Consider the following 27,669-nt stretch of genomic DNA (forward strand, 5'->3'; position numbering starts at 1 on the left):
ATAATCGTTAAACGTTTTTCATTGTATGTCTTGCCCTGACTAACACACCACAGCAAATTCCTAATGCATGAAATTATTGTATTTGGCGAATAAAACTGATTTTTGACTATAAATTCTTGAATTCTAAAATTCCTCGAAATACATCGGAATGGACCAGGCCACTCATCTGTAATTATGGTTCCGTTTTTCGTTTCCTCGCCCTTTGCAATGTCTCGGCATGTCTGTCCTGCATTTTTCAATTTTTACTCATATTCTCACCCTCTAACTGGAATTGGTATATTATTGTTACATGTACCAAGTCAAAGTGAAAGCACACTCTTCACACAGATCAATTCATTACACACTCCATTGAGATAATACAAAGTAAAACAAACAATAACAGAATGCAGAATAAAGTGTTACCATTTGACAGGAAGTGCAATGCAGGTAGACAATAAAATACAAGATCAAAATGAGCTAGCCAGCCAGTGGTGTCCATGCACGACTTCGAGGTGAGTTGTCCCAGGTTCAGCTCTGGCCAGTATTGGAGTGTAAAAGTTGCATTGTTTGCTGTGTAACCAAAACTATGTAGTCAGCTTTGAGCTTGCTATTTGCTATGCATGCATCCAATTTAATAGGAGAATGAAATCTTAAGAATGTAGAAGATAATGGTGTGTTAATGAGAGATAGCTAAGAGATGTAGATTAGAACATGATTAAGTCAATGGGTAGAAACAATAGTGGCGGATGTCTGTGATACGCAACTGTAGACCGATTGGATATGCTAATACAACTAAACCTGGAGATTGCTATAAAACATGCTATGTACAAGGATCGGTGGGCAATCAGTGACTAGCTCAATGACTGTCTCAGCTTTGATTTGCAAATTAAAGTTTAATACTTCTTGAAGAATCTTCCGCGTCTCCTGGTCATTTGTGGGGCATGAGAAACCACGACACCAGCTCCATCTGTGCTGGGTTGAGGGTCAAGCTAGTAACTCAGCCTCATAAACAACACACAAAATGATAAATAAATGGCAACCTGATGGATGAAGATTGATTTTTCTAACTTCTCATAATTCCTCCCTCTTCCCCTTCTCTTTTTCCATTCCCCATTCAGGTTCCCCTCTCACCCTTTCTCTCCTCCTCACTTGCCCTTCAACTCCCACTGATTCCCCTCGTCATTCCCTTTTTGCCATGGTCCACTCTCCTGCCCTATCAGATTCTTCCTTCTTCAACTCTTTGCCTCTTCCACCTATCATATCTCAGCTTCTCACATCATCCTCCCTCCCCTACCCACCCATATTCCCCCTCACCTGGCTTCATCTGTCACCTTCCATTTCCCTTCCCACCTTCTTATTCTGGCTTCTTCCCCCTTCCTTTCCAGTCCTGATGAAGGTCTTGGCTCGAAACAGCAACTGTTCATTCCTCTCCATAGATGTTGCCTAACCTATTGAATTCCTCCAGCATTTGTGTGTGTGTGTGTGTGTGTGTGTGTGTGTGTGTGTGTGTGTGTGTGTGTGTGTGTGTGTGTGTGTGTGTGTGTGTGTGTGTGTGTGTGTGTGTGTGCATGCGTGCGCATACGTGCGTGAGTGTGTTACTCAAGATTTACAGTGTTGCAAGAATTTCTTGTATTTGTCACCTGGAATAGATCAGCCATGATCTCTTTGAATGAAGGGCCAAGTGACCTGCTCCTGCTCCCATTTTCAAGCATCTTTGTACCTTTCCCCTTCACCCCACTTTCTGATTCCGGCCTCCATCCCTTCCTTTCCAGTCCTAATGAAGAGTCTCGGCTGAAACATCTACTGTTTATTCCTCTCCACACATGCTGCCTGAACTGCTGAGTTCTTCCAGCACTCTGCTGACGTTGCTTGAGTCTGGCAAAAGTCAAAGGTGATGAAGGGTCTTTGACCTGAAGCACTTACTGGCTTCTCTTTCCACAGAAGCTGCCTCATTGCATGAGTTCTTCCAACATTTCTGATTTCTTTCAGATTCCAGTATCTGCAGTTGCATTTGTTTTCCAAGTTTAGATGCAGAACTGGTTTTAAGGAAGTTGGAAAGGGAAGGCCTGTGGTCAATGCACAGAATAGTTCGGCAAGGGTGAGATGATTCGAAGGGCCTGTTTCTGTGCTGTACTTTTCTATGACTCCATGAGTAACTAAAGCCATAGATCTACATGGAGTTCCCTTGTACAATGACACCTTATTTGTATTAATATTTGATGAGCTTTTTCAAAATAAAGCCCAACACTCTGAATCCACTACAATGACCAACTGCTGTTGATATCAGCTCGTGAACTTGGCCTCACAATCCCACGTAATGAGCTCTTGATTGCAAATAAACCAGATGAATTTTCAACAACATATCAAGTACTCTCCCGAGAGAGAGAGGGGAAATGTAAAAAGCTGTTATACTGCCCTTTCTGCAGAAATACTCCAGTTGCTAATTTATTTTTAAAGGCTTATTTTTAGCCACACACAAACAAAACAAGTTTTTGAACTGACCTAGGACATAGCACTTCCGAATTTACAGGATCACTCCATGGCATGAAGCAACTGGTTCCACTGAGAAACACACAAAATGCTGGAGGAACTCAGCAGTTCAAGCAGCATTTACAGAGAGGAATAAAGAGTCAATGTTTCAGGCCAAGACCTTTCATCTGGCCTCAACATTTTGTGTGTGTCACTCTGTCTTTCCAGCATCTGCAGAATTGCTTGTACTTATGTTTCTATGAGAGGAAGGTCAGTAACTAGGCCTCCCAGGTTAAAGACTCAAAGGAATAATGAGGAGACTACTTATTTGTAAACACATCAAGTTGTTATGATCTGTAAAGGAGGGTGGAATCAGATTCACCAACAGTTTCAAAAATTGTTTGTGTAAACTCTCTGAAGAGAAAGACATGTAGGACTAAGGAGGAAAGATCGGTGACCCGTATTAGGACCTGACTTTAGATGTCATCTGAAAAGTTAACTGGACTGGCTCAAGAAAAACTGTTTTGTTGTGATACACGTCAGCTTCCAAGGTTTAAACACTCTAACTCCCCAGAGTATGGATAGCTGGTGCAGCCCCTTTAAAGATTCAGGACAGTCCCGCTAATTGGCAATTGTGTTTTGGGCACCAAGGATTGAGTATTTAAGGAGCACCTGAAATGGGGTTCAGTGCTCAATCGTAAATCTACTCGTGATTTCATCTAGTGTTTGTTTTGTGCTCAGATGATCGATCCAGTTTGAAACTGTGTCTTGATCCTTGGCTCGGATACACCAGCATTAGGGTCCAAGCCATCCTCGTCAAGGACTCCCGCCACAGTACAATTGAGCCAACACAGACCAGCAGAGTATCAGAGCCTTTTGTCACCTGTGGCTAGCCACAGCGAGAAAATTTCAAGACAGAGCAGGGAGATACACGAACTTCAGGTCCCATGTGTCAACTATTGCAGGAGGGAAGGCAAAGTCGCTCAGGTGAGGCTGGCAGTCATTCTGCAGAGCCAGTCCATCTTCTGACCCGGGTACTTGCCATGACTTTCTCATCCAGTGTTCATTAGTGTTTGAGCTCCAGCCATTCCTATTCCCTTCAGGTGACCTTCATTATCTCCCCTCTGGCTGGAAGAGCCCTGGCTTGGGCCACCATGCATCGGGAATGCTGGTCGGAGAATTGCTTGGATTTGGAGGAATTTATGGCCACCATAAGGAAGGTGTTCCATCACTCTGCCAGAGTCAGCCAAGTCTCAGCAGGGTGGAGGTCTGCAGCTGACTACATGATTGAATTTCAGACATTGGCCTAAGACAGTGGCTGGAACAGGGAGACCTTGACGATGCTATACTGCCACAGATTCCAAGAGGAACTGAAGGATGCCCTCACTTTGGGAGAACCAGTCGAGGTTTCAGAACCTCTGATCGACCAATCCATTCATCTAGATAATCATCTGGCAGAGAATAAGAGGAACTACATCAAGAGATCGAAGAGGGTTAGCCTGAGCCCAAACTCAATGCATTGTAGTTCCACCCTCGATCTCAGACTATGATCAGCCCTCCTCCTGCTCAGGATCCTGTCAAGCCCATGCAAACTGGCCGCATAAGAATCTCTGTTGATGAAAGGGTCCCGTGTCAGAGTTGAGGTTGTTGCATCTACTGCGGGAAAGCAGTTCACCTGCGGGGTGAATGTCCGATGCTGGAGGTGTTGGGAGAACTGTTCAGACTGTCTGGTGTTGAGAGGACTGTGACAGTAGCAGTCACCACCCCAACCTCACGGATTTTGGTGTCACACTGAGGGCGGAGATCTCCTGGGTATGAACTGATGAGAGGTGAATACTTTTTTGGACTCTGGAGCAGGGGAAAATCTGCTGGACTTGGGCTCAGCATAACTCTGGGAGAGTTGAATCAGTCCTTCCCTGGAACTGTCTCGGGTGGCCGCTCGCTAGGTTCCGGGTAGATCCAGCAACATACTGTGATGTTGTAGATGAGGATAGGGGATCATGTGAAAGACATTAGTTTCTACATTACTGACTCGCCACTCATACCCCTGATCTGTCCATAGACTGGAGGGAGGAGAGAATCACTGCTTGGTCCACACATTGTCAGAGGGTTTGTTTTCAGCCTGATGTCCAAACTCCAGACTCTCCTGACCAGAAGTCAACGAGGGGAAAGACTTCTGCTCAGTTATCTGGAACCTTCAGTTAATCTAGTCCTCCCTTCAAGAGAAGATGAGCTGATTCCAGCCAAAAGGTCTGTGTGAGTCCTGACGTAGTCCAGTCAGGGGTGCTGCGGAATGAAATCTCTAGTTCAGAAGCAAACCAAGGAAGTACCTAAGCCAAAGGGCTCCAGTTGCCAGGTCCCGTCTAAGGGGAAGGCTCCAAGTTGGAGTTCCTTGGAACCTAGTCCCAGGAGCACAAGGACTTTTTATTGCAGCTTGCTGCTGATGTCTGAGGATACAGACAAGGATTTCAACTGTGATTTCGCTTCTGTTTTCACTAAAGACTCTTGTGGACCTATGGGGGTGACGCTGGGGTCTATTGAATCACTCCCACTACTGACAGAGTTTCAGAAATCATCCCTGGAGGAAGGTTTGGGGGCCCACGCAGCACACAAGCCAGTAGAAATCCCTTCTATCTACAAGGATTTTGAAGATGTTTTCAGCAAGGGAAAGGCCTCAACTCTTCCACTGCACCAATCCCACATCTGTGCAATAAATCTATCGACAGGTACGTGTCCTCCGCAGGGTCAACTATACAAGAGGGAAGTGCTGTGGAAGAGTATATTAAAAAGACTCTTGCCCTGGGATTAATTTGGGCCTCCACTCTCCAGCTGGCACTGGCTTTTTCTCCGTATAGTAGGAGGACGGGAGTCTGCGACCTGGCATTGATTATAGAGGGTTGAATTACGTAACAGTCAAGAATGGTTACCCACTCCCACTCATGAACACTGCTTTCGAGATTCTCCAAGGGGCAAGAATCTTCTCAAAGCTGGATTTGCAAAGAGCATACGTCCTCATTTGCATAAAGGAGGTGATGGGTGGAAGATGCATTCAACACACCAACGGGGCCCCATGAGTACCTCGTCATGCCCTTCAGCCTTGTGAACACGCCAGCAGTTTCCCAGGCCTTTGTAAACGATGTGCTCCAGGATGCTCTCCATTAGTACACTTCTGTCTATTTGGATGATGTCCCAATTTTCTCAAAGTCCATGCCCCACATCAGAGATATCCTGAAGAGGTTCTGTATCATGCACTTTACATAAAGCTGGAGAAGTCTGAATTTCACATAGACACTATTTCTTTTTTTGGGCTTCACCATCTTTTCATCTCTAATGGCAATCTCAAGATGGACCCTAGTTAAGATTCAGGCAGTTAGAGATTGGCCACCACCATCCGGTGTGAAGCAGGTCCAATGAGTCTTGGGATTTGCCGACTATTATCAGGAATTTCAGTTCAGTAGCAGCTCTGCTGATGGCACTATTTACGAGATCCGTGGCTCCTTTTGTTTGGACTGGACTAGTGAGGAGGAGGCTGCACTCACAGAGCTCAAATAGTGTTTCACAACAGCTCTCATTTTGGCCACACCTAACCTGGACCTTCCCTTCATCATGGAAGTGAACGTATCGGACGTCAGAGTGAGTGCAGTGTTGTCTCAACAGACACCTTCAGACAATAATCTGCATCCATGTGCATTCTCTTGCAGGTGACTCTCCCCAGCAGAGATGACTTAAAACATGGGGAATAGAAAGCTGCTTGCAGTCAAGTTGGTTCTGAAGGAATGGTATCACTGGGTCGAGGGGATCAAGAACACTTTTATCTTATGGACGGACAACAAGAACCTGGCTTACATTCAGGAGGCCAAGAGACTGAATTCCAGGCAGGCCAGGTGGTCTCTTTTCTTTAACCGTTTTAATTTCATCCTGACCTGTTGATTGGGATCCAAGAAACGGAAGCCAGATGCCTTGTCCCATCAGTTTGAAGACCTGAATGAAAACAGCAGCCTACCACCATTTTGCCCCAAGCCAAGGTGATAGCCCCAATTTGTTGGGGATTAACATACTTATTCCCAAGTCCCAAACGTAAGGCTAGATTCCTCAGAATGGCCCTCTGGCTCGGCTGTTCGCTTCTAGTCCCGTCCAGTCTCAGGTTCTTCAGTTGGAAAATACAATGAGATTGACCTCACCCAGGGATTGTCAGGGCCCACGAGTTAGTTAAAAGAAGATATTGGTAGCCTGGAGTGGCAAGGAGGTCAATCAGTACGTACTGGCATGCCAGATGTGTGCCCAGAACAAGGAGCCTCGCACCCAACCTCAAGAGCTCCTTCTCCCTCTACTTGTTCCAGAAGGACCATGGGCTCACATCTCCATAGACTTTGCCATGGGTCTTCCTCCTTCCAAGGGGAAGATCTTTATCTTGGTAATTGTGGATCATTTTTCAAAGGCCTGCAAATTCATTGCCTTGGACAGACTTCCATCTGTGATGGAGATGGCCAAGATTGTCCTGCAGCAGATCTTCAGGATCCATGGTATTCCGGTGGATATTGTGTCGAACTGCTGTCTGCATTTTGCACCACATTTCTGGAGGGTGCTTTGCAAGCTAATTGGGGCAACAGTGAGTATTTCCCCTGGGTTTCAGCCGCAGTCCGATGCTCAGACAGAGTGGGTGAAACAAGAACTGGGATGTATACCCAGATGCCTGGCCTCTGAAAGACCAAACGAGTGGAGCCACACCAGTTGCTGTGGGCAGAGGTCATCAACAGCACTTCATGGCATTCAGCACATGGAATGCTTCCTTTCAAATGCCATTTTGGGTAATCTCCACCACTCTTCCCAAAGCAGGAGGCAGAGGTTGAAGTTCCTGCGGCTCAAGATTTTGTCCAGCGCTGCAAGAGAGATGGGCTAGGGCAAGGGAGATTTTGTTAGGCTCTACTCAGTAGACTGAAGTAAAGACTAACCTCGAGAGAAGACAGGGACTAGTTTTGCAGCCTGGGCAACTAGGCCGTCGACTCAGGATTTGACTCCCTGAGTGGAGCCCAGAAAACTGGCACCCAAGTTCATTGGACCCTTTAAGAATCTCAGGAAAGTAAACCCAGTGGCTTACACCTTGCAGCTCCCCAAGACCCTCAAGATCAATCTCACTTTCCACGTTTCCAAGTTAAAGCCTGTAAACACCGGCCCGTTAGCCCATCACCATCAGCCCTGCCGCCACCCAGGTTTGTTGATGGGGAGCAGGTTTTCGCAATGAGAAGAACTCTGGACTCACATACTGTTCGAGGTGGTTCAGCAGTATCTTGTGGACTGGGAACGATTCAGACAGAGAAGAGATGCTGGGTACCTGAAAGAGACAGCTTGGATCTGGCTCTCATCCACGACTACAATCACTGTCTCTCGGAGCAGCCAGAGCTGTCAGGAGTTGGCCATAGAGGAGGGCCGCATCCCCCTGCACCAGCTTCCGAGGTTTAGACACCCTAACTCTTCGAAGTATGGATAGCTCATGCGGCCCCTGTAAGGGTTCAGGACAGTCCCATCATATGGCAATCTTGTTTTGGGCACCAAGAATTGAGCATTTAAAGAGCACCTGAACTTGTGCTCAGATTCTTGATCCAGTTTGAAACCACATCTCGATCCTCACCTCAGATATTCCAGCATTTGGGTCCAAGCCATCCTCATCGAGGACTCTCATCGCAAGTTTATTACCATTAAATCCCAATTCAGCTCCTGAAGTATAATTTTAAATTTTTAAAAAAATTTTGAGATACAGAATGGTAACAGGCCCTTCCGGCCAAAAGAGTCCGTGCAGCACTGTTACACTCAAGTGTCTAATTAATCTACTAACCGATATGAGATGTGTGAAGAAGTGGAAACACCCAGGGGAAACCCACAGACAGTATGTACAAATTCCTTCCAGACAGCAGCAGGAATTAAACTTCGATTGTGGCTGCTGTAAAGAGTTATGCTAAATACTGTGTGACCGGGCAACCTTGCTGTCTATCTTCTGCTTTTATTTTAGATTTTGAGCATGCAGAATTTTTTTTGGTTATATATTTTACTTTAGGCCGGCCTGTGGTGTAGTGGTACCCTCACCGGACTTCAAGGCAAGTGATCCTGGGTTTGACTCTGGCCAACTCCTGCACGCTTTCCATCCGTGTTGGGTTGAGCATTGAGCTAGCAACTTGGCTTGTAAAAGACAGATGAAAAACGCTAAAGAAATAACAAGGTTGCTGCCACTTCAGGGAAATCTTTTAAACCATAGAGAGTTTGGAAAGATATTTTACGATTTCTTGTCTGGTAATGTACTGAAGTAAGCTAAACATGTAACTCAGTGTCAAATGCACATATTGGGCTGCAAGAAAATGTTGAAAATTTATAAAAACTATCTAACAGGCAAACCATATCTCTTGCTTTCCTAGATATACAGTTCAAACTACACAGGACTAAACTCAAAGAAAAATGCAAAATGAGGTCAGCAAGTTTCTTTTTGTTTCACCAGCAAATGTTTTCAATAAAAAGGTAAAATATTAAGAATTACCTTATTTCTCTTAAATCATCTTTAAAAACCTAAATGAAATGAAATAACATTTGATCAGAAATCATGTTCTTCAAATCAGCATTCTTCATTGTTGAGAAATTTCCAGAAGAACATAGAGACACGAGTTATAAGATGGCAGAACATTTAGAAGCAGCAGCTTCTGCAGTCAACCAAAGGTATTGCCGTTGTTTTTAAATGTAATTTTTATGATTGCAAGACCCTGCTGGACATTAAGAACTTAAAAGTAGTGCAGGTCAGTGAATTACTCATTGGTGGAGAAAGTAAAAGATCTGAACTTGGCACTAATAGTGCTCCTGCCTGTGCCAGAAAGGCATTGGAAGAGTCAATGCACGAAGCAGATGTACAGTCTAACAGTGAGTGATCATCCTGGTCACATTTCTTATGATTGCTAGACCCTGTTGAATACTGTCAAATGTAAAATGCTGCAGGTCCGATTTATTGGCAGATGACAGGGAAGGTGCAAGGCCTTGATCGTAAAGAGGAGTAGGCCTCAAGCCATACGTTCCCTGTTTACAGTTGCCCAGGAGAGAGGCACTGGAGTCGATACGCTGGACCGGAGGCAGTGTGGCACAGCTTCAGAACTGGGGTTAGTGCTGCCCCCCAGTGTTTGTTTGGCAGAAGAGAAGCTATTTGCGGTTGATTGCAGATTTCTACGACATTCATGGATTCAGGGTCTTGGACTATATTTTTTAGTGATTTTACTGTATTTTACTGATATTTTATAAGTGCTTGCTATATTACATGTGTTTTGCATGACTGGTGCTGTTTGTGACTGCTGGTATTCTGTATTCCACTTGGAACCCGGAGTAACACCATTTCACTTGGCTGTATTCATGTATGGTTGAATGACAATTAAACTTGAACTTACAGGGAAAGCTTGGTCAGAATTTGTCTATATTCCTTGGAGCTAACCCACACTGAATAGAGGTTCATAATATCATGAGTGCATCGATAAAATGGATGGTGGCAGGGTAGGGAAGTCCAAGACTTGGTGGCATATGTTTCAGGCGATAGAGAAAAGATTTACGAGGGACCCTAGTTGCAAAGTTTTCAGAGGGTGCTGAGTATATGGAACGAACTGCCAGAGGAAGTGGTTGAGGCACATGCCACAGTATCGATTAAGAAGCGCTTAGAGGGATGTGGGTGAAACACAGGAAATTGGGACTAGGTGGGTAGGCACCATGGTTGGCATGGACTCAATGGGCCGAAGGGCCTTATTCCATGCGATGTCATTTTAGGACTCTCCACATCTGCTTTCTCACCTGCTGAGTGTTTCCTAGATTTTCTGATTTTATGTATCATATAAACATTGAGACAAATATTGGCAATCACTGAAAAACAGCAAATATCCTTATTAAACCATGGGAATCTCCGGCCCACTCACAATGGAGAGGGAAGAATTCTGGGCGTCTTCAAAGGAGGCACATGGAATCAAATCAGAAATAATGGAAGATGTAGAGAACCTCCCACATTGCCTGCCAATACAGGATGTGTTCACAGCACAACCAAAGGGGAGGCAAGTCATTAATGGGCCCAAGGAGTGTAGAAGGAGATTTATACTGGATTGTTGCGGAACTATACACCAATACACCAACTATTATTTAGTATTTAGTTATTTAGAGATAGAGGTTCCTAAGGTTGTCATAGCCGGGGGGGGGGGGGGGTGATTGTTGGTATAAGCTCTCACTATCTATAAAGTGCTCCAAATGGCATGTGTCTCTTACAGCCTCTGACAATCAAGTCCAACTCTTGGCCTTCACATGTAGCTTAGCTACCAAGTCTGGTGGAACTGCTTCTACTGACAACAGAAGGGGCAAAGGCGGACCATTGGTGCCTCAAAACCAGTTGCTTTGGGCAGATGGAGCTCGTTAGCCTTGGACAGCAGCCTGCCCAGGAGAAGGAAATCTCTGATTTTAAATCTTTGCTTTCTTGCAGCCATAGGGAAAGGCTTCGGGAGTAAAACCCGAGGAAGAAATCCGGAGCCAGGGTCCCTAAGGCAGTTTGATGTTGTTTACAACCTCTGTGACAACACTGGTGCCAAGCCGTATCGGCGCTTGCCCTTCCCTTGAACTACGTCAGTGACGTGGGGAGGAGGAACTCGCTGCATGAGCAACAGCCAGTTCTTCAAATCTTCCCGCCCAGGCTTGCGCCCTGGGGAGGACACAGTCCACCAGAGACACAGACCCATGATCCCCTGGGATCGACAGCTTATAGTACCTATGTAGTATATAGGTACTATATACCTGTACCTATATAGTACAGGTATCTCTATATACCCTGGACTATAGAGATACAGGGTAGAACAGGCCCTGCCAACCACGCCGTCCAGCAACCCACCTGTTTCACCCTTGCCTAATTACAGGACAATTTACAATAACCAGTTAACCTTTGGACTACGGGAGGAAACTGGAGCACCCAGAGGAAACCCACACAGTTACGCCGATATTTAACTACACTTACCTCTTGCTTGAGGGAAGACGGTGGCAAACGCACAGCTTCTTGTATCAGTGTGTACATGCCTGCCAGGATGTGACTCAGCTGCTCTTCTGAAAGAGTCTCCGTCTCGGCAATGCTCCTCACAGACTCTTTGCAATCCTTTCCTTCTAGTGAGTTCACGACCGCTGAGAGAAAGGATCATAGTTTTTACAGCAGTTATGATAAATAAAGATCGTTATTTTATAACACACGGAGTGACTGGTGGATGGACTTTGCCATATTCCATGAAGAGGTCCATGAGCCAGTACTCATCGGCGGATCAGAGGTGGACAGGGTCAGTAACTTTAAGTTCCTCGGTGATGCTATCTCAGAGGACCTGTCTTGGACACATCATATAAGAAAACATGACAGCACCTCTGCTTCCTCAGGAGCCTGCGTAGATTCAGCATGTCTCCAAAAACTTTGGCTAACTTCTATAGCTGTGCAGCAGAAAGTGTGCATACCTGGCTGCATTATAGCCTGGTATGGGAAACCAATGCACATTGTGGGTAAAACCCTACCATTGAGCGCAGCTACACGAAATGTTGTCATTAAAAAGCAGCATCCATTGTCAAGGTTCTTAACCATCCAGGCCATGTTCTTTTCTTGCTGCTGCCATCAGATAGGAGGTACCGGTGCCTTAGGACTTGTAGCACCAGGTACAAGAACAGTTACTACCCCTCAACCATCAGGCTCTTGAACAAATGGGGACTCATTCTGCTTTTGGAGTTCCCACAACCAAATGTCTCACTTTAAGGACTCTTTATCTTGTTATTTCATGTTGTTATTTATTTCTATTTGCACTAGCACAGTTTGTTGTTCATTGATCCTGTTTACGGTTACTGTGCTATAGAAGAAACAAAGAACAAAGAAGCCCTTTCCCAACAGTAACAAAGAAAAAAGAAGAAACCCCCTCTACATTAAATTGAAACAGCTGAACTATTTGATTGAGGTAAAATGAGATAAAACAATAACAATGCAGAATGCAGTGTTACAATTCAGAGAAAGTTCAGGTAGACAAAGTGCAAGAACTTAATGACATTGTTTTTAAGGTCAAGAGCCCATCTTTTTTTATTATCCAATCAAAGTAATGGAACATGATTACAATTGGCAATAAGCATGTACTAGATGGGCCGAAGGGTCTGTTTCTGTACTGTACTTTTCTATGATTCTTTGACACAATGACTCTAAGTGCCTGTATTTCACTTGGAAAGTTGCTTAGCTATCTCAATAAGTGTCTGTTTTGGAAGTAGCCATTCCAGAAAGTTTCATTAGATACATTTTAGGCTTAATATAAACACCAATATCAAAGCAGTGTAAAAATAATGGATCACTTCAATGCTGACAGAATGAATATGTGGGATATTGCAAGTTAAACAGATGAGAGGTGGGTTTTTATTTACAGAGAGTGGTGGGTATGTGGAATGCACTGCTGGGGCTGGTGGTAGAGGCAGATACAATTAGGGCACTTAAGAAACTCTTAGATAGGCATATGGATGAAAGAAAAATGGTAGGTTATATGGGAGGTAAGAGTTAGATCGATCTTAGAGCAGATTAATAGGTTGGCACAACATAGTGGGCCGAAGGGCCTGTACTGTGCTGTAATGTTCTGTGTTCTAATGTAACATGGACACTTACTTTTAAGTATTTTTCTGAAGATTTCTCTGTCTAAATCCTTCAGCTGTTTCACCATCAGCTCCACTTCCAGTGGCGTCCGGGCTCCAAAGAAACGACTCCTGTGTGACATGCTGGAGAAAGCGAAACAAAAGCACATGAAGTAAGATCACTGTATAGTAATCTATTTTATTTATTCATTTTTAAAATTTATTTACAGATATAGTGAGGACAGGCCCTTCCACCCTTCGAGTCGTACCGTCTAGTAACCCACCTATTTAACACTAGCCTGATTTACTGTGACCAATTAACCAACAACCCAGTATGTCTTTCGTCTGTGGGAGGAAACCAGAGCATCTGAAGGAAACACATCTCCTCATGGGAAGGACATATAAACTTCCTACCAACACACATAAAATGCTGGAGGAACTTGGCTCTGAACTCTGTCCTGAGCTGTAAAACAGTCAGGCTAACTGGTATGTTACCATGGTGCCCTTCAATCGAAAAACATAGTCATGGGAAGGGGAGTTATATTGGCCATGCGGCTTCTCAAAGTCAAAGTAAGTTCAGTATCAAAGTTCACCATGTACAACCCTGAGGTTCATTTTATTTATTTATTGACAAACAGCCCCCTCCAGCCCTTCAAACCGTGCCTGCCCAGCAATCCCCCAATTGAATCTTAGCCTAATCACAAGACAATTTACAAGGATCATTAACCTGCCTACTGGTATGCCTTTCAACATGGGAGGAAACTGGAGCACCTGGAGGTATCCCATGCAGTCTAGGGAGAAGATACAGACTCCTAATGGCAGCGGTGGGAATTATTGAACACGGAAACATCGAGAAATACAGTGAAACACAGAGCAACACAGTTCAAGGATGTGCCGGGGGCAGCCCACAAATGTCACCGCACTTCCAGCACTGACATAGCATGTCCACAACTTACTAACCCTAGCCTGTATGCCTTTGGAATGTGGGAGGAAACCGGAGCAACTGGACACCTATGCAGTTACATGGAGAATGTACTCCTCCCGGACAGCGGCAGGAACTGAACTCTGATTGCTGGTACTGGAAAGCATTACAGTAGCCGCCATACTACCGTGCTGTCCTAATCTGCATCAACACCATCTGACACAGTGCCTAGTGTGTTTACCACACCAAAATCTATCAACCTGTGATCATCCTAAAGTTCTCAAAAAGATGACCACTGCGCCATTCACGAGAATCAACAAAACTTATCATTATTTAACACTTCTAACTTTACCTGCTTCTAAGCAGAGTCATTCAACTTGATTCAAATTTGTGTTACAAGCCTTTTTCAACAAATTGCTATTTTACTTTAAGTGATTGGTTTTTACAGCAATTCTACATCCTGACAAATGAGTTAATTGGATGCTCACTGCACCAGAAGGACCTGTTACCGTGTTGTACCTCTAAATAAGATATAAAAATGGAAAGAAAGTTTGTATGAGTGAGGCTTTACATAATCAATCAACACAGCTGTTCAATTGTCCTTCACTGTCCAATGACACCAGGTCTTCAGTAACACAGAGATTCTGCAGATAGGTATAACACAGCCTTGAAAATATTCACGTGGTTGATCATATTCACATGGTTGACGTGGTCTAAGAGCTAAGGCATTGTAAGAATACATTAACAATTTTCATCAATATGTGCCGTGTCATATGACGTGGCAATCATGGTCTAAGACCAGGATTGTTCTTGACAAAGCTTTCTACAAAAGTGATTTGCCATTGCTTTCTTCTGGGCAATGCCTTTACAAGATGGGCAACCCCAGCCATTATCAGTACTCTTCAATGATATCCTGCATGGTGACAGTGGTCACGTAACCAGGACTTGTGATACACATCAGCTGCTCATACCACCTGCTCTCATGGCTCCATGTGACCCTGATCAGGAAGTGGGGCTAAGCAGGTGCTACATTTTACACAAGGGTGACCTGCAGGCTAGTGGAAGGAACGTGTCTTCCACCTCCTTTGGTAGAGATGCATCTCCAGCCCACCACCCAATTATAGCATTACAGAAAAATCCATGCTGAGTTACTGTGACCTCAGAAAGAAAAATGACTTGCATGAATCTCAGAATATGGAATTACAGCCAAAGATTTTCTTGCTCTCCCACTGTTTTTGTTACTTGCTCTGAGTTAGTGGGTGTCTCTGGCAAACTGGTGTTTACTATCTCTCGGCAGTTACCCCCCAGGGTGGTACTGAACCTTCTTCTTAACTTGGTTCCAGAAAGTTGTTGACAGGAAAGTTCTACCGGACTGACTCGGGAACAATGATGGAAAGGAGATGGACCCAGGACAAGCCCTCTTCTCACTGTTACCATCAGGTAGGAGGTACAGAAAAGCCTGTAGGCACACACTCAGCGATTCAGGAACAGCTTCTTCCCCTCTGCCATCCGATTCCTAAAACGATACTGCCCCCATGAACACTACCTCAATACTTTTTAATTTCTGTGTTTGTACTCCTTATCTAACTATTTAATATAAGTGTGCATTGTAATTACACTACTGCCACAGTGATGGGCAGTGACCGAGCAGGCGCATAAGCAATCTCGTTAGAGCTCTCTCAGCCCGGTATGGCAGTGTTTATTTGCTTCGGTGCATTCTCAGTTTTTGACGTGAGATAGGGAGCTGTTGATAGTTGGTGAGCGCTGTGTTACACGGAGGGGAGGACGGCAGGCTGATGAGGAGCATTGAGTGCATTTTCCAAACATTGAATGGCCTCGCCCAACTTGAGCCTCGCCCTCCTGAATTACCTCCAATTTCCCTTTAAACGCCACCAATTGACTTCTGGGTGTGAACGAACTCTACCAATGTAGTAGAAAATTGGAGGGAAATTTTCATTCTAAAGAAAGAATTTTGACATGCCGTGATTCAATTGCTAGCCTGCCGCTTTGCTGTTGTTGTAAACATTGCAAAAGGTGCACTGTGTAGGTTAGAAGTATTTGTGAAGTTTTTGCGATTTTGTTTAGTTATTTATTATCCACTCTTATTATGCAACAACGGACACACACAAAAAAAGCCCACCTTTACATTGAGAGCTACTTATCAATGGGTTTTACATGGACTGGTGATGCAAGTTGTCCGATTCCACTGAGCCTCGTCTGTGACAAACAACGTACAAATGCAACAAAAATGCTCCAGCAAAATTGAAGAGACACTTCACTACAAATCATGGCCATATGACACGTAAAAAGTGCTGATTATTTTCAACAACTATTGGAATTACCAAACAGAGGAAAGATTTTGTTAATAAAGTCAGTCAGTAAAAATATTCAGGAGCAAGCTACTTAGTAGAATTTATTACCCAGAAAAGAAAAAAAACCACACAGGTGGTGAGAACCTGATAAGGCCAACGTGTAAAATTATAGTGGGAGAAAAAAGCTAGGATAAGATGCAATGGGAAAAATTGAAAAGGTTTCACTCTCAAACGGTGTAAGTTGATATATTGATGACATGTCTCATGATGCTGAAGAGGTTTTGTGTGATAAACTGAAAAACAACAGTTTCTCTGTCCAGGTTGATGAGTATACAGATTTCCCCAATAAATTTCATGTTGTAGCATTTGTAAGATTCGTAAATTACAGTGAAATTCAAGAAAACTTTTTCTGTTGCAAAGAGCTGCCCAAATCAAGCAAAGCCCAAGATATACTTAATGTTTGGTCTTCATACCTAGAAATAAAAGACCAGTCTTGGAGGAACTGTGTTGGCGTCTGTGCTGACGGTGCCCCATCAATGTTTGGCTCCGTGAGAGGATTTGTTTCTCTTGTAAAAAAAATCCTGACATTGCCACAACACACTGCATCAACAGTGCAAATGAATGTTCATGTTGTAAACAGTATTAATTTAAATAAATTTACAACCTAATTAAATCTACTCAGCCTACCTTTAGAAAAAATAAAACTTAAAAATTAAATTTGGCATAAGCCAGTTGCTTAACAGAAATTTGTTATGTTTGCCGTATTAGTTTTTAAAATATATGAAAGGGAAAGAAAGAAATTAATTTCAAGAAATGTAAGCTAAGCTTAACTACCTGTTTTTTCATGAAAGGTTGGCTACAAATTCATTTCCTACTTAAAAAAGCATTGACAATTATCTTGGATTATTATATCTACAATGTACTGATCACGCTAATGTACCATGAGCTGTAGATATAATAATTTTTAAGCAGGGGTTCCATAAAACCTGAAAGTTATTTCAAGGGTTCTTCCAGGTCAAAATGATTGAGAAAGTCTGCTTTACAGCGACAGACATAATATCTGGGTTTGATGGCCGCTGCGGTCTGTCGGGAGCTTATACATTCTCCCTGTGACCACATAGGTTCCCTCCATTTGCTCCTTTCCTCCCACATTCCAAAAGCATATGAATTCAGGTTAGTAAGTTGTGAACCTGCTACATTGGTGCTGGAAGCGCGGCGACATTTGCTGGTTGCCCCAGTACATCCTTGCTGATTTGATATGATGCAAAAATCACACTATATGTTTCGATGTACGTGACAAATAGAGTTAATCTCTCTTCAAGCTCCGTTCCCCCGGCGCGCTTGCTTTATCAAGTATCGAAGTCAAAGTCGGGTTTACTGTCAGCTGTGCAAGTGCTTTTATGCTCAGGTGTAATGAGGAACTTACCTGAAGCAGCATCTCAGGCACTGAGCATTCACAAGAAAACCATAAATTAGACAAAATAGTGCTGTTGAGTGATTTTTTTTGTAAAATTTCAATGCTTATTCCAAATCTAAATGCTCCTCCCCTCTCATCGCATTTCATAGTTCACACTTATACTTTAGCAACAGCACAAACATGAAGGTATTACCACTGCTTGGTACAGGAGGTGGGAGAAAGCAGGTCACCCTCCACCAAGGAGCCTCTTACATCAGTGACACCATCCCAAAATTATTTTGATCGCTGTCAATTGATCATTAAAAATTTCACCAGTGAGTCCGAAAGATTCTCGAAGCACTGGTGAGACCCAGCAATGCCTTACTGGCAGCAAACAAGCCTACTAACTACCCTATTAATGACACTTTTTCTGGACAATGATCACTGCAATCAATAGCCTGTAACTTCTCTTTTGGAGTTGTGACTTTGAACTACCTATATAAGCTGATGCGTGGCCAAATGGTTAAGGCATTCGTCTAGTTCGAGCCTTGATTGAGTTAACCACACATTGCTCTGCAGCGACACCGGTGCCAAGCTGTTTGGGTCCTAATGCCCTTCCCTTGGACAACATCGGTGACGTGGAGAGGGGAGACTTGCAACTTGGGCAACTGCCGGTCTCCCATAAAAAAACCTTGCCCAGGCTTGCGCCCTGGAAACTTTCCAAGCTGCAAATCCATGGTCTATCGAGACTAACGGAGGCCTACCTACCTACCTACCTACCTACAACCTGGCATTTTTCAAAGGTCCAATTTAATGTCAAAGAAATGTGTACAATATACATCCTGAAATGCTTTTTCTTTGCATTTTTGCAGAGACTGGAGTCTCTGGTTGTGGTGTGGTGGGTACAGGCCGAATCCAAGCCGTTTGGCCATGCTGGAGTGGACTTGAGACTGAATTGAAGTGACAGGGCCAGGGGTCCAAGAACAAAAAACGAGCCGACTGGACCAGATTGCAAAAGTCAGGATGTCAGGGCCGGAAGCGACGGGCGGGCCAATGTATAACTCGCTGCTGCAACAGGTTTACTCACCTCTGTCCTGAACTGACTCATGGCCTGCAACTATTGGGATCCCAGACTGGCTACAGTGACAAGCAAGCTTCGCAAACTTTAGTCCTGGGTGTTATTTGCTTACTTTTTATTGTTAACACGATTTGTTCTTTTTTTCCTGCACATTGGGTGTTTAATGATCCTTTTTAATGAGTTCTATTGGATTTTTGGCTGCCTACAAGAAGATGAATCTGAGGGTTGTATATAGTACACGTACTTTGATAATAAATGTACTTTGAACAGACTCTTCCCTTGTAGCGCTGTCACTTTCCACTCCTGACTTTGTGGACTCTGTCTCATAGCAATACCACGACCACTTAGACATGACAAACCTCCTTCACCAGAGGCGCTACCCCACCCTGGATTATTTTGTGTTCTAATCATGCTTTTTTATATACATCATGTTTGCATTATGTTTTCTTATGAATGCTCACTTGAAAAATTGGAGAATGAAGATCATATTGCTCCTGAGCATGCAGAAAACCTACAGCACAATACAGGCCCTTCGGCCCACAATGCTGTGCCGAACATGTGCTTATTTAGAAATTACCTCGGGTTAAATTGATGTACAGCTGTGTCAGGTGTACTGGAATGGCCATGCACATGTCACAGCCAAGTGAAAACAGGAGCAGGATTGTGCTAACCATCAGTCTGGACACTCTCTCTCCAATTGATCAAATACAGCCTATGCCTTCAGCACTTCAATCAGCTGTCATGCAGCAACATGCTAACTAATTCATGCAAATACAACTAATTTAAATGGTAAACTCAATTCAGAAGCATCCATTACATAACATATTTAATACTATCAACACAAAACAGACAACATTCCCGCTTAGATCAATGCAGCAGCTAACAGCCAACTGGAAAAGTGTTAGCATGCAATTATCATTAAATTTTCCAAGTACTTAAACAAAATGTATTAGCATAAAGACAATTTATGCACTTCATCTGTATAATAATTTTATCCAAGCGTTTAAGCCCATTGTTACAACATTAAGATATCATTCTATACAATCCAATTTAATTCTACTGTTAATAAAGAGTATTAACACAGGAGGCTAAATTTTGCATAATTTTTTATGTCAAAGTTCTCCTTGCATTTAGCAGCAATATTTTGGGAATTGTCAGAGGTTTTAAACTTTGCCTTCAATGCTGCCTCAAAAGCAAATGATAAAAAAGACATTATATTTCCATTTTCAAAGTTTAAGTTGGACAACTGCTGTTTACCCCATCGAGTCATGAAATTATCTCTATGTACTGCACTGCAATTAATCAATGACAGATGTACACTTGGGGTCTTTGCTAGTTTATACCTGCACTGAGTTGGCCAGATATACTGGGTCAGATTCTGCAGACCAACAGGACCAACTGAGCTAGATCCCCAGTTGCTGCATCTTCCTGCAGAACAACAGGTGGTGACAGCTAGCCCAATAAATTATTAACAGGGACTGCACTGTGATGCCGCAAATTAAAGAGTCTCATTCTAGGCAACTGAAAACCTGGTGTTGGGAAGCCAGCTGATGCAGACATTTAGTTACTACCTCACATTCCATCACCCTCCTCTACTCTCCATCCATACTCTCCTCTCCATTCCAACCCATCCCATCTACCTCAAACCCTGGTCACATGACCTAAACCAAATACCCTCCATACCAATCTCAGAGCCCCGTCCTACTCTATGCATAACCCTCTCACCGCTGATCACAGACCTCCATACACTCAAAACAGACCTGCACATATGCCCTCCTTTTCAGATCCACAACCAAACCCTACGGCTGGCCTCTCTCTTGCCGGCGACCCTCCAGACGGCAATGGGTTTACCTTCTCTCTGCACCAATGCAGCGCACGTGGAAAAGGCCTTCGTTCACGTCAAGCCAACACCAGTTTTACAGGAATGTGTTGTGTACACACTGGTTGTACTGCTACACATCACGCAGTGATTCAGGAAACAATTTATTGGTGAAGGGTCTCGGCCTGAAACGTTGACTGTTTACTCTTTTCCATAGATGCTGCCCGGCCTGCTGAGTTCCTCCAGCAGTTTGTGTGGACTGTTTGGATATCCAGCATCTGCAGATTTCCTCTAGTTTATTGTTGTAGCTTTAAAAACATCCAATTTCGCCTTTAGTCTGTCAGTAAAACCTGCCAATCAAACTACGGACTGTATTTATGCATAAAATTTTCAGCTGTCAAATCCTGTCTGTGTTTAACCAGAGGGAAATTATAATTAATCCCAATTATGCTTCTCAAAATATTAGTACTGATGAATATTGCTAGCTGTTTAGCAGAAGTGAAGCCAGAAATCCAATCTCGTAGTACCAAATATTTGCCCACATTTCTGGGCCCAGGCCCGTTCTAATGTCTAAAACCACAGGGCATGCATTTAAAGTGAGAGTGGACAGTTGGAAGATGTGCAGATCAGAATAGTTTTATTTAAAAACGCAGAGGCTGGTGGGTGCCTGGAATGCATTGGTAAGGGTGGCAGTGGAAGCAGATTCAACAGGGACATTATTAGATAGGCACATGAAGGTGCTGGAAATGAAGGGATGTGGACATTGTGTAGAGGGAAGGGATTAGTTTACTTGGGCATTTGATTACTAATTTAATTGGTGTGGCACAAGTATGGGACAAAGGACCGGTTCCTGTGCTGTAATGTTCCATGGGCCATGTTCAATCCATCTTCAACTTCCAGTTTAAAATGGTGCTGGTGAGACACAGTGATGCCTTACTGGTGCAAACAAACCTACTAATTATTCTATTAATCACAATTTTTCTGAACAAGGATCACTGCAATCAACAGCCTGTAACTTCCCTTTCTGGGTTGTGTTTTTGAACAGCCTGTAAGACCTGGCATTTTTGCAGTGTGAACTGGAGACTCGAGTAAGGTTGCGGCATTGCGGGTACAGGCCAAATCGAGGCGGCAGGGCCTGGAGCCGAGAATGAGGAACGAACTGATGATTGGCCATTGCTGGAGCGGAAATGGAGCTGAATCAAAGTGGCAGGGCCCGGCCTGAAAGCGAGGAATGAGCTGATATTTGGGCACTGGGCCAGATTGAAAATGTACGTTGTGGGCTGAATCTGGGCAACGGGGCCAGCCCGAGAGCAAGGAATAAGCTGATGTTTGGCTTTTGCTGGAGCAAAACTGGGGCCAAGTCGAAGCTGCAGTAACAAGGTCAAAATGCAAGAAGGATGTTTGAACAAATTAAGTGCAGAACCAGATTGAAAAGATCAGGTTGTGAACTATAGTTCTGAGTGTTATTTGTTTACTTTTTATTGTTTGCATGATTTAGTCTTTTTCTCACACAATGGGTATTTGACGGTCAGTGATCATAATAGGATTGAATTCACCTTGAAGTTTGAGAAGGAGAATATAAAGTCAGATGTAAAAGTATTATAGTATTAAAGTATTAAAAGTATTAAAGGGAATTACGACGACATGAAAAAGGGGTTGGCCAGAATTGTTTGGAAAAGAACACTGGCAGGGATGAATGCAGAGCACCTATGGCTGCAATTTCTGGAAGCAATTTGGAAGGCACAGGATATATACATCTCAAAGAGGAAAAAGTATTCTGAAGAAAAGATGGCACAATCATAGCTAACAAGAGAAGTCAAAGCCAGCATAAAAGCCAAAAAGATAGAGCAAAGATTAGTGGGAAGTTAGAAGATTGGGAAGCTTTTCAAAACCAACAGAAGGCAACCAACAAGTCATTAAGAAGGTAAAGGTGGCATACGAAAGTAAGCTAGCCAATAATATTAAAGAGGATACCAGAAATTTCTCCAGATACATAAGGTGTAGAAGAGTGGCAAGAGTGGATATTGGACCGCTGGAAAATAATGCTGAAGTGGAAGTAATGGGGGACAATGAAATGGCGGATGAACTGAGTAAGTACTTTACATCAGTCTTCACTGTGGAGGACATTAGCAGTATGGTGGAAGTTCCAAGTGTCAGGAGTCATGAAACGTGGGAAGTTATCATTATTAGAGAGAAAGATATTGGAAAACTGAAAGGTCAAAGTCTCCTGTACCAGATAGTGTACACCCCAGTGTTCTGAAAGAGATGGCTGAAGAGATTGTGGAGGCATTTATAATGATCTTTCAAGAATCACTGGAATAGTCCTGGAAGGCAGCAAAATTGCAAATGTCACACCGCTCTTCAAAAAGAGAGAGGCAGAAGAAAGGAGAATCAGTGTTGTGTACTTGGGTTTTCAGAAGGCTTTTGACAAGGTGTTACGCGTGAGGCTGCTTAATAAGCTATAAGCCCATGGTATTACAGGAAATATTCTAGCATGGATAAAGCAGTAGCAGATTGGCAGGAAACAGAGTGGGAATAAATAGAGCCTTTTCTGCTTGGCTGCCAGTGTTCCACAGGGGTTTGTGTTCAGACCAATTTACATTATATGTCAATGATTTGGATGATATAATTGATGGCTTTGTTGCAATGTTTGCAGACGATATGAAGATAGGTGAAGGGGCAGATAGTTTTGAAAAAGTAGAGAGGCAACAGGACTTAAATTAGGAGAATGGGCAAAGAAATAGCAGATAGTGTTGGTAAGTGTGCAGTCATGCACTTTGGTGGAATGAAAAGGTTGACTATTTTATAAGTGAAGAGAAAATGCAAAAAACTGAAACACAAAGGAACTTGGAAGTGCTTGTGCAGGATTCCCTAAAGATTAATGTGAAAGTTGAGTCTGTGGTAAGGAAGGCAAATGTGACACTAGCACTGATTTCAAGAGGACTAGAATATAAAAGCAAGGATATTATGTTGGGACTTTATAAAGCACTGGTGAGGCCTCACTTGGAGTATTGTGAGCAGTTTTGGGTGCCTGTCTTAGAATGGACATGCTGAAACTGAAGACGGTTCAAAAGAGGTTCAAGAAAATGATTCCAAGATTGATTGGGTTGCCATTGAAGATCGTTTGATTACTCTGGGCCTGTATTCACTAGAATTTAAAAGAATGAGGGGTGACTTCATTGAAACCTAATCAATGGTGAATGGCCTTGATAGAGTGGAAGTGGAGATGATATTTCCTATAATGGGAGAGACTAGGACCAGAGGACACAACCTCAGAATAGAGGGGCGTTCCTTAAGAATGCAGATTAGGAGGAATTTCTTTAGCCAGAGAGTGGTGAAACTGCGGAATTCTTTGCCACAAAACAGCTGTAGAGGCCAAGTCTTTATGTATATTTAGACAGAGGTTGCTAGATTCTTGATCGGTCAGGGCATGAAGGGATATTGGGGAGAATTATTGGGGACAATGGAGCTGAGAGCAAAATTGGATCGGCCACGATGAAACGGCAGAGCAGACTCGAAGGACCAAATGGCCTAATTTTGCTCCTATATCTTATAAATTATGCTGCCTGATCCGCTGAGTTCTTCCGGTATTTTGTGGGAGAAACAACTAATATTAAGAAGGTGGGCAGCGATGATCGCATTGAAGTGCAGAGCCGGTTGCAGTAACTGACGGGTATGAAGCCCTTTGAGATCCGTCCAAGTCACAGTAATGATGAAAGTTCACCTCATCTACAAAGGAGGCAGTTTGACAGTAGTCGTAATTTACAGCACATTCACTATCCTCCTCTTTCTGGAGGCCAGGCCTTGCAACAGCAATGAAAAACAGCTGTCACTTTGCACACAGCAAATTCCCGGAGAACGAGAAGCTGTCATAGCGGCCCCTCGGCCTGAGGCTGTGCTCCATCCTTGCCCCCACCCTTGGGGAGCTGGACTGCATCTTGCCCCCGCTCCCCAAAACCTCGCAACTCAACGGGAAATCACGGTACTCCCTCGCCTACCTGCTCCTTCTCCACAATCCCGCACAAACAGCACCACTTCCGCCCCTCAACCTGAAACAACTTCCGTCCTGCCCAAGATGTATTTCCGCCACGCAATCGGTCTCATTTCCGCCCTGTTGTCAAACACACTTCCGCCCCTCCCTTGCGTAATTTCCACCCTTTTTCCAACTGGTTGGAAGCATTCCAGCTGGAAATGTTTAATGCAATTCTGTATATTTCATTTGTAAAATTGGGAGTTGAAGGGGTTGCTGGTTAAATGTGTATTGTTTCTGTCAAATATTTTCTGCATAAAATATTTCATTTTGGATTGAAATATAATGGATTTTGGTTAATTAGGCCATCTGTTAATCAGGACAACTGCTTATTTGGGACAACTCCTAAAAGACAAAAACAGATTGAGGAAATAGCCAGGACTCTTGTTGTTTATTTGGGACACTTTGGCACTTAATTGTGGCAGGAGTCTGTATCCGAACAGGTTCTGAATGGCGTCAGTCACATGCACTTGTGTGACCATTAGGCACTAGACCTTAGAGCAAACAGTTTTTGAATAATTTCTGTTTAAAAAGCAGTGATTTTTGTCATTGATGGTTGGCGAGAAATAAGCAGTAGGACAATTCAGAATTGTTTTGCTCATTGTGGCTTGGGGGTGCCAGAAATGGCCTTCATCTGGCGGAACTTGTCTTCACTCTTAATAATTTCTCATTCAGCTCTTCCCACTTCCTTCAAATGAAAGGAGTAGCTTTGGGCACTTGCATGGGTCCCAACTATGCCTGCCTTTGTGCCAGTGAATTGGAACAGTCTACGTTCCAAGCCTACACCAATATCGCTCCCCAACTTTTCATGCACTACATTGACGACTATATTGGTGCTGCTTCCAGCACCTATGCAGAGCTCGTCAAGTTCATCAAATTTGCCTCACTCTTTCACCCTGCCCTCAAATTTACCTGCTCCATTTTGAACAATTCCCTCTCCTTTCTCAATCTCTCTGTCTCTATCTCTGGAGACAGCTTATCTACTGATGTCTATTATAAACCCGCTGACTCTCAGAGTTATGTTCCCACCTTGTTACTTGTAAATATGCCATCACCTTCTCTTAATTCCTCCGCTTCCGCCACATCTGCTCTTTGGATGAGGCTTTTCATTCTAGAAATGAGGAGGTGTCCTCCTTCTTCAAAGAAAAGGTCTTCCCTTCCTCCACCATCAATGCTGCCCTCAACCACACCTCTTCCATTTCGCGCATGTCTGCCCTCACCCCATCCTTCTGCCACACTACCAGAGATAGGATTCCTCTTGTCCTCACCTACCACCGCTCCCATTCTGCATCCAGCATGCAATTCTCCACAACCTCTGCCATTTCCAACCGGATCCCACCATCAAACACACCTTTCCCTCTCCCCCGCTTTCTGCTTTCCACAGGGATCACTGCCTATGTGACTTCCTTGTCCATTCGTCCCTTCCCACTGATCTCCCTCCTGACACTTCTCTTTGCAAGGATCCCTGTCCCTACAACTCTTTGCTCACTACCATTCAGGGCCCCAAACAGTCCTGCCAGGTGACGTGTCACTTCCCCTGTGAATATGCTGGGATCATTTAATGCATCCAGTGCTCCCAGCGTGGCCTCCTGTATATTGGTGAGACCCAACATAGATTGGGAGACTGCTTTGCTGAGCAGCTACGCTCCATCCGCTAGAAGAAGCAGGGTCTCCTGGTGGCCACCCGCTTCAATTCTACTTCCCATAAAATTCCAACATGTCATTCCATGGCTTCCTCCACAGCCACGATGAAGCCACACTCAGGTTGGAGGAGCAACACCTTGTATTCCGTCTGGGTACCCTCCAACCTGACGGCACGAACAGCAATTTCTCGAACTTCTGGTAAGGGCCCCCCCCCCCCATCTCTTTCACTATCCTCTCTCTCACATTACCTCCTTACCTGCCCTTCACCTCTCTCTGGTGCTCCTCCCCTTTTACTTTCTGCCATGGCCTGTCCTCTCCTTTCAGACTCCCCTTTCTCCAGCTCTGTATCTGTTTTGCTAATCAACTTCCCAGCTCGTTACTTCACCAATCGTCCCCTCCTGGTTTCACCTATTACCCTGTGTTTCTTCCTCCTCTCCCCCCCCCCCCCCTCCAACTTCTTACTCTGACTCCACATCCTTTTTCCCAGTCCTAATGAAAGGTCTTGGCCCGAAATATTGGCTGTTTACACTTTTCCGTGGATGCTGCCTGGCCTGCTGAGTTCCTCCAGCATTTTGTGTGTGTTGCAACCCTTTCTCCATTCCTCACTGCTGTTACCAGGCAGAAGGTACAAGTGGCTCAGGACTCACATCACCAGTTTCAAGAACAGTGACTTTCCCACACCTATCAGACTCTTGAACAAATGTGGATAACTACACTCATTCTATTTTTGGTGTTCCTACAACCAATGGTCTCACATTAAAGACTTTTTATCCTGTTATTTCATGCTCCCGTTATTTATTGCTATTTATTTATATTTGAATTTACACAGTTTGTTTTTCACTGATCCTGTTCACAGTTACTGCTCTATAGATTTGCTAAGTATACCCGCATGAAAAAGAATCTCAGGGCTGTAAGTGGTGACATGTGTGGACTCTGATAATAAAACTTTCTTTGAACTTTTGAACTTTGAACTTCTCCAAGGGCAATAGTTGTCATTAGACTATTATCAAAAGGTCTGCTCTATGGACTCTGGGACATGAACTTGGTCCCTCCAAACAAAGCCGGGAAGGACTAACAAACACCTTATAGGTGGCGGCAGAATTGAAATTGGGCTGCTGGCACTGTAACACCATGAAGCTAACCCCTACCCTACCATCCTGCCCAACGTGTATCTTGTTTCGTCACATAATTGCTCCTCTTCGCGTGCCTGGGGTTCAGAAACAAAGTACTTCTCAGTTGCTTGTTTTCTTTATTCACAGAATCCAGACTCCCTTCCAAGGAACAACACACACAAAATGCTGGTAGAACACAGCAGGCCAGGCAGCATCTATAGGGAGAAGCACTGTCGACGTTTCGGGCCGAGACCCTTCGTCAGGACTAACTGAAAGGAAAGA

The 27,669-nt window shown here is 43.9% G+C and overlaps 1 protein-coding gene across 2 annotated transcripts in view; it reads right to left on the reverse strand.

Moving 5' to 3' along the window:
* commd5 (COMM domain containing 5) overlaps positions 1 to 24,680 on the reverse strand; it is a 61,643-nt gene extending 36,963 nt beyond the window's left edge. The window contains exons 1-4 of one of the 2 annotated variants that reach the window (XR_009513484.1): positions 20,634 to 20,866; positions 13,109 to 13,218; positions 11,456 to 11,616; positions 8,975 to 9,003 (exon numbers count right to left, since the gene is read on the reverse strand). Coding sequence is in view for 1 of the 2 variants with exons in the window: in XM_059976711.1 (XP_059832694.1) it covers positions 8,975 to 9,003; positions 11,456 to 11,616; positions 13,109 to 13,217 (299 nt within the window). In the remaining variant the exon portion in view is untranslated. Of the gene's footprint in view, positions 1 to 8,974; positions 9,004 to 11,455; positions 11,617 to 13,108; positions 13,219 to 20,633; positions 20,867 to 24,599 lie in introns of those variants that run through there. The other variant, XM_059976711.1, reaches the window with a different exon arrangement.
* Between the last annotated feature and the right edge of the window lie 2,989 nt (positions 24,681 to 27,669).

This window comes from Hypanus sabinus, chromosome 8 (assembly GCF_030144855.1).
Source record: "Hypanus sabinus isolate sHypSab1 chromosome 8, sHypSab1.hap1, whole genome shotgun sequence".
NCBI classification, from domain to species: domain Eukaryota; kingdom Metazoa; phylum Chordata; class Chondrichthyes; order Myliobatiformes; family Dasyatidae; genus Hypanus; species Hypanus sabinus.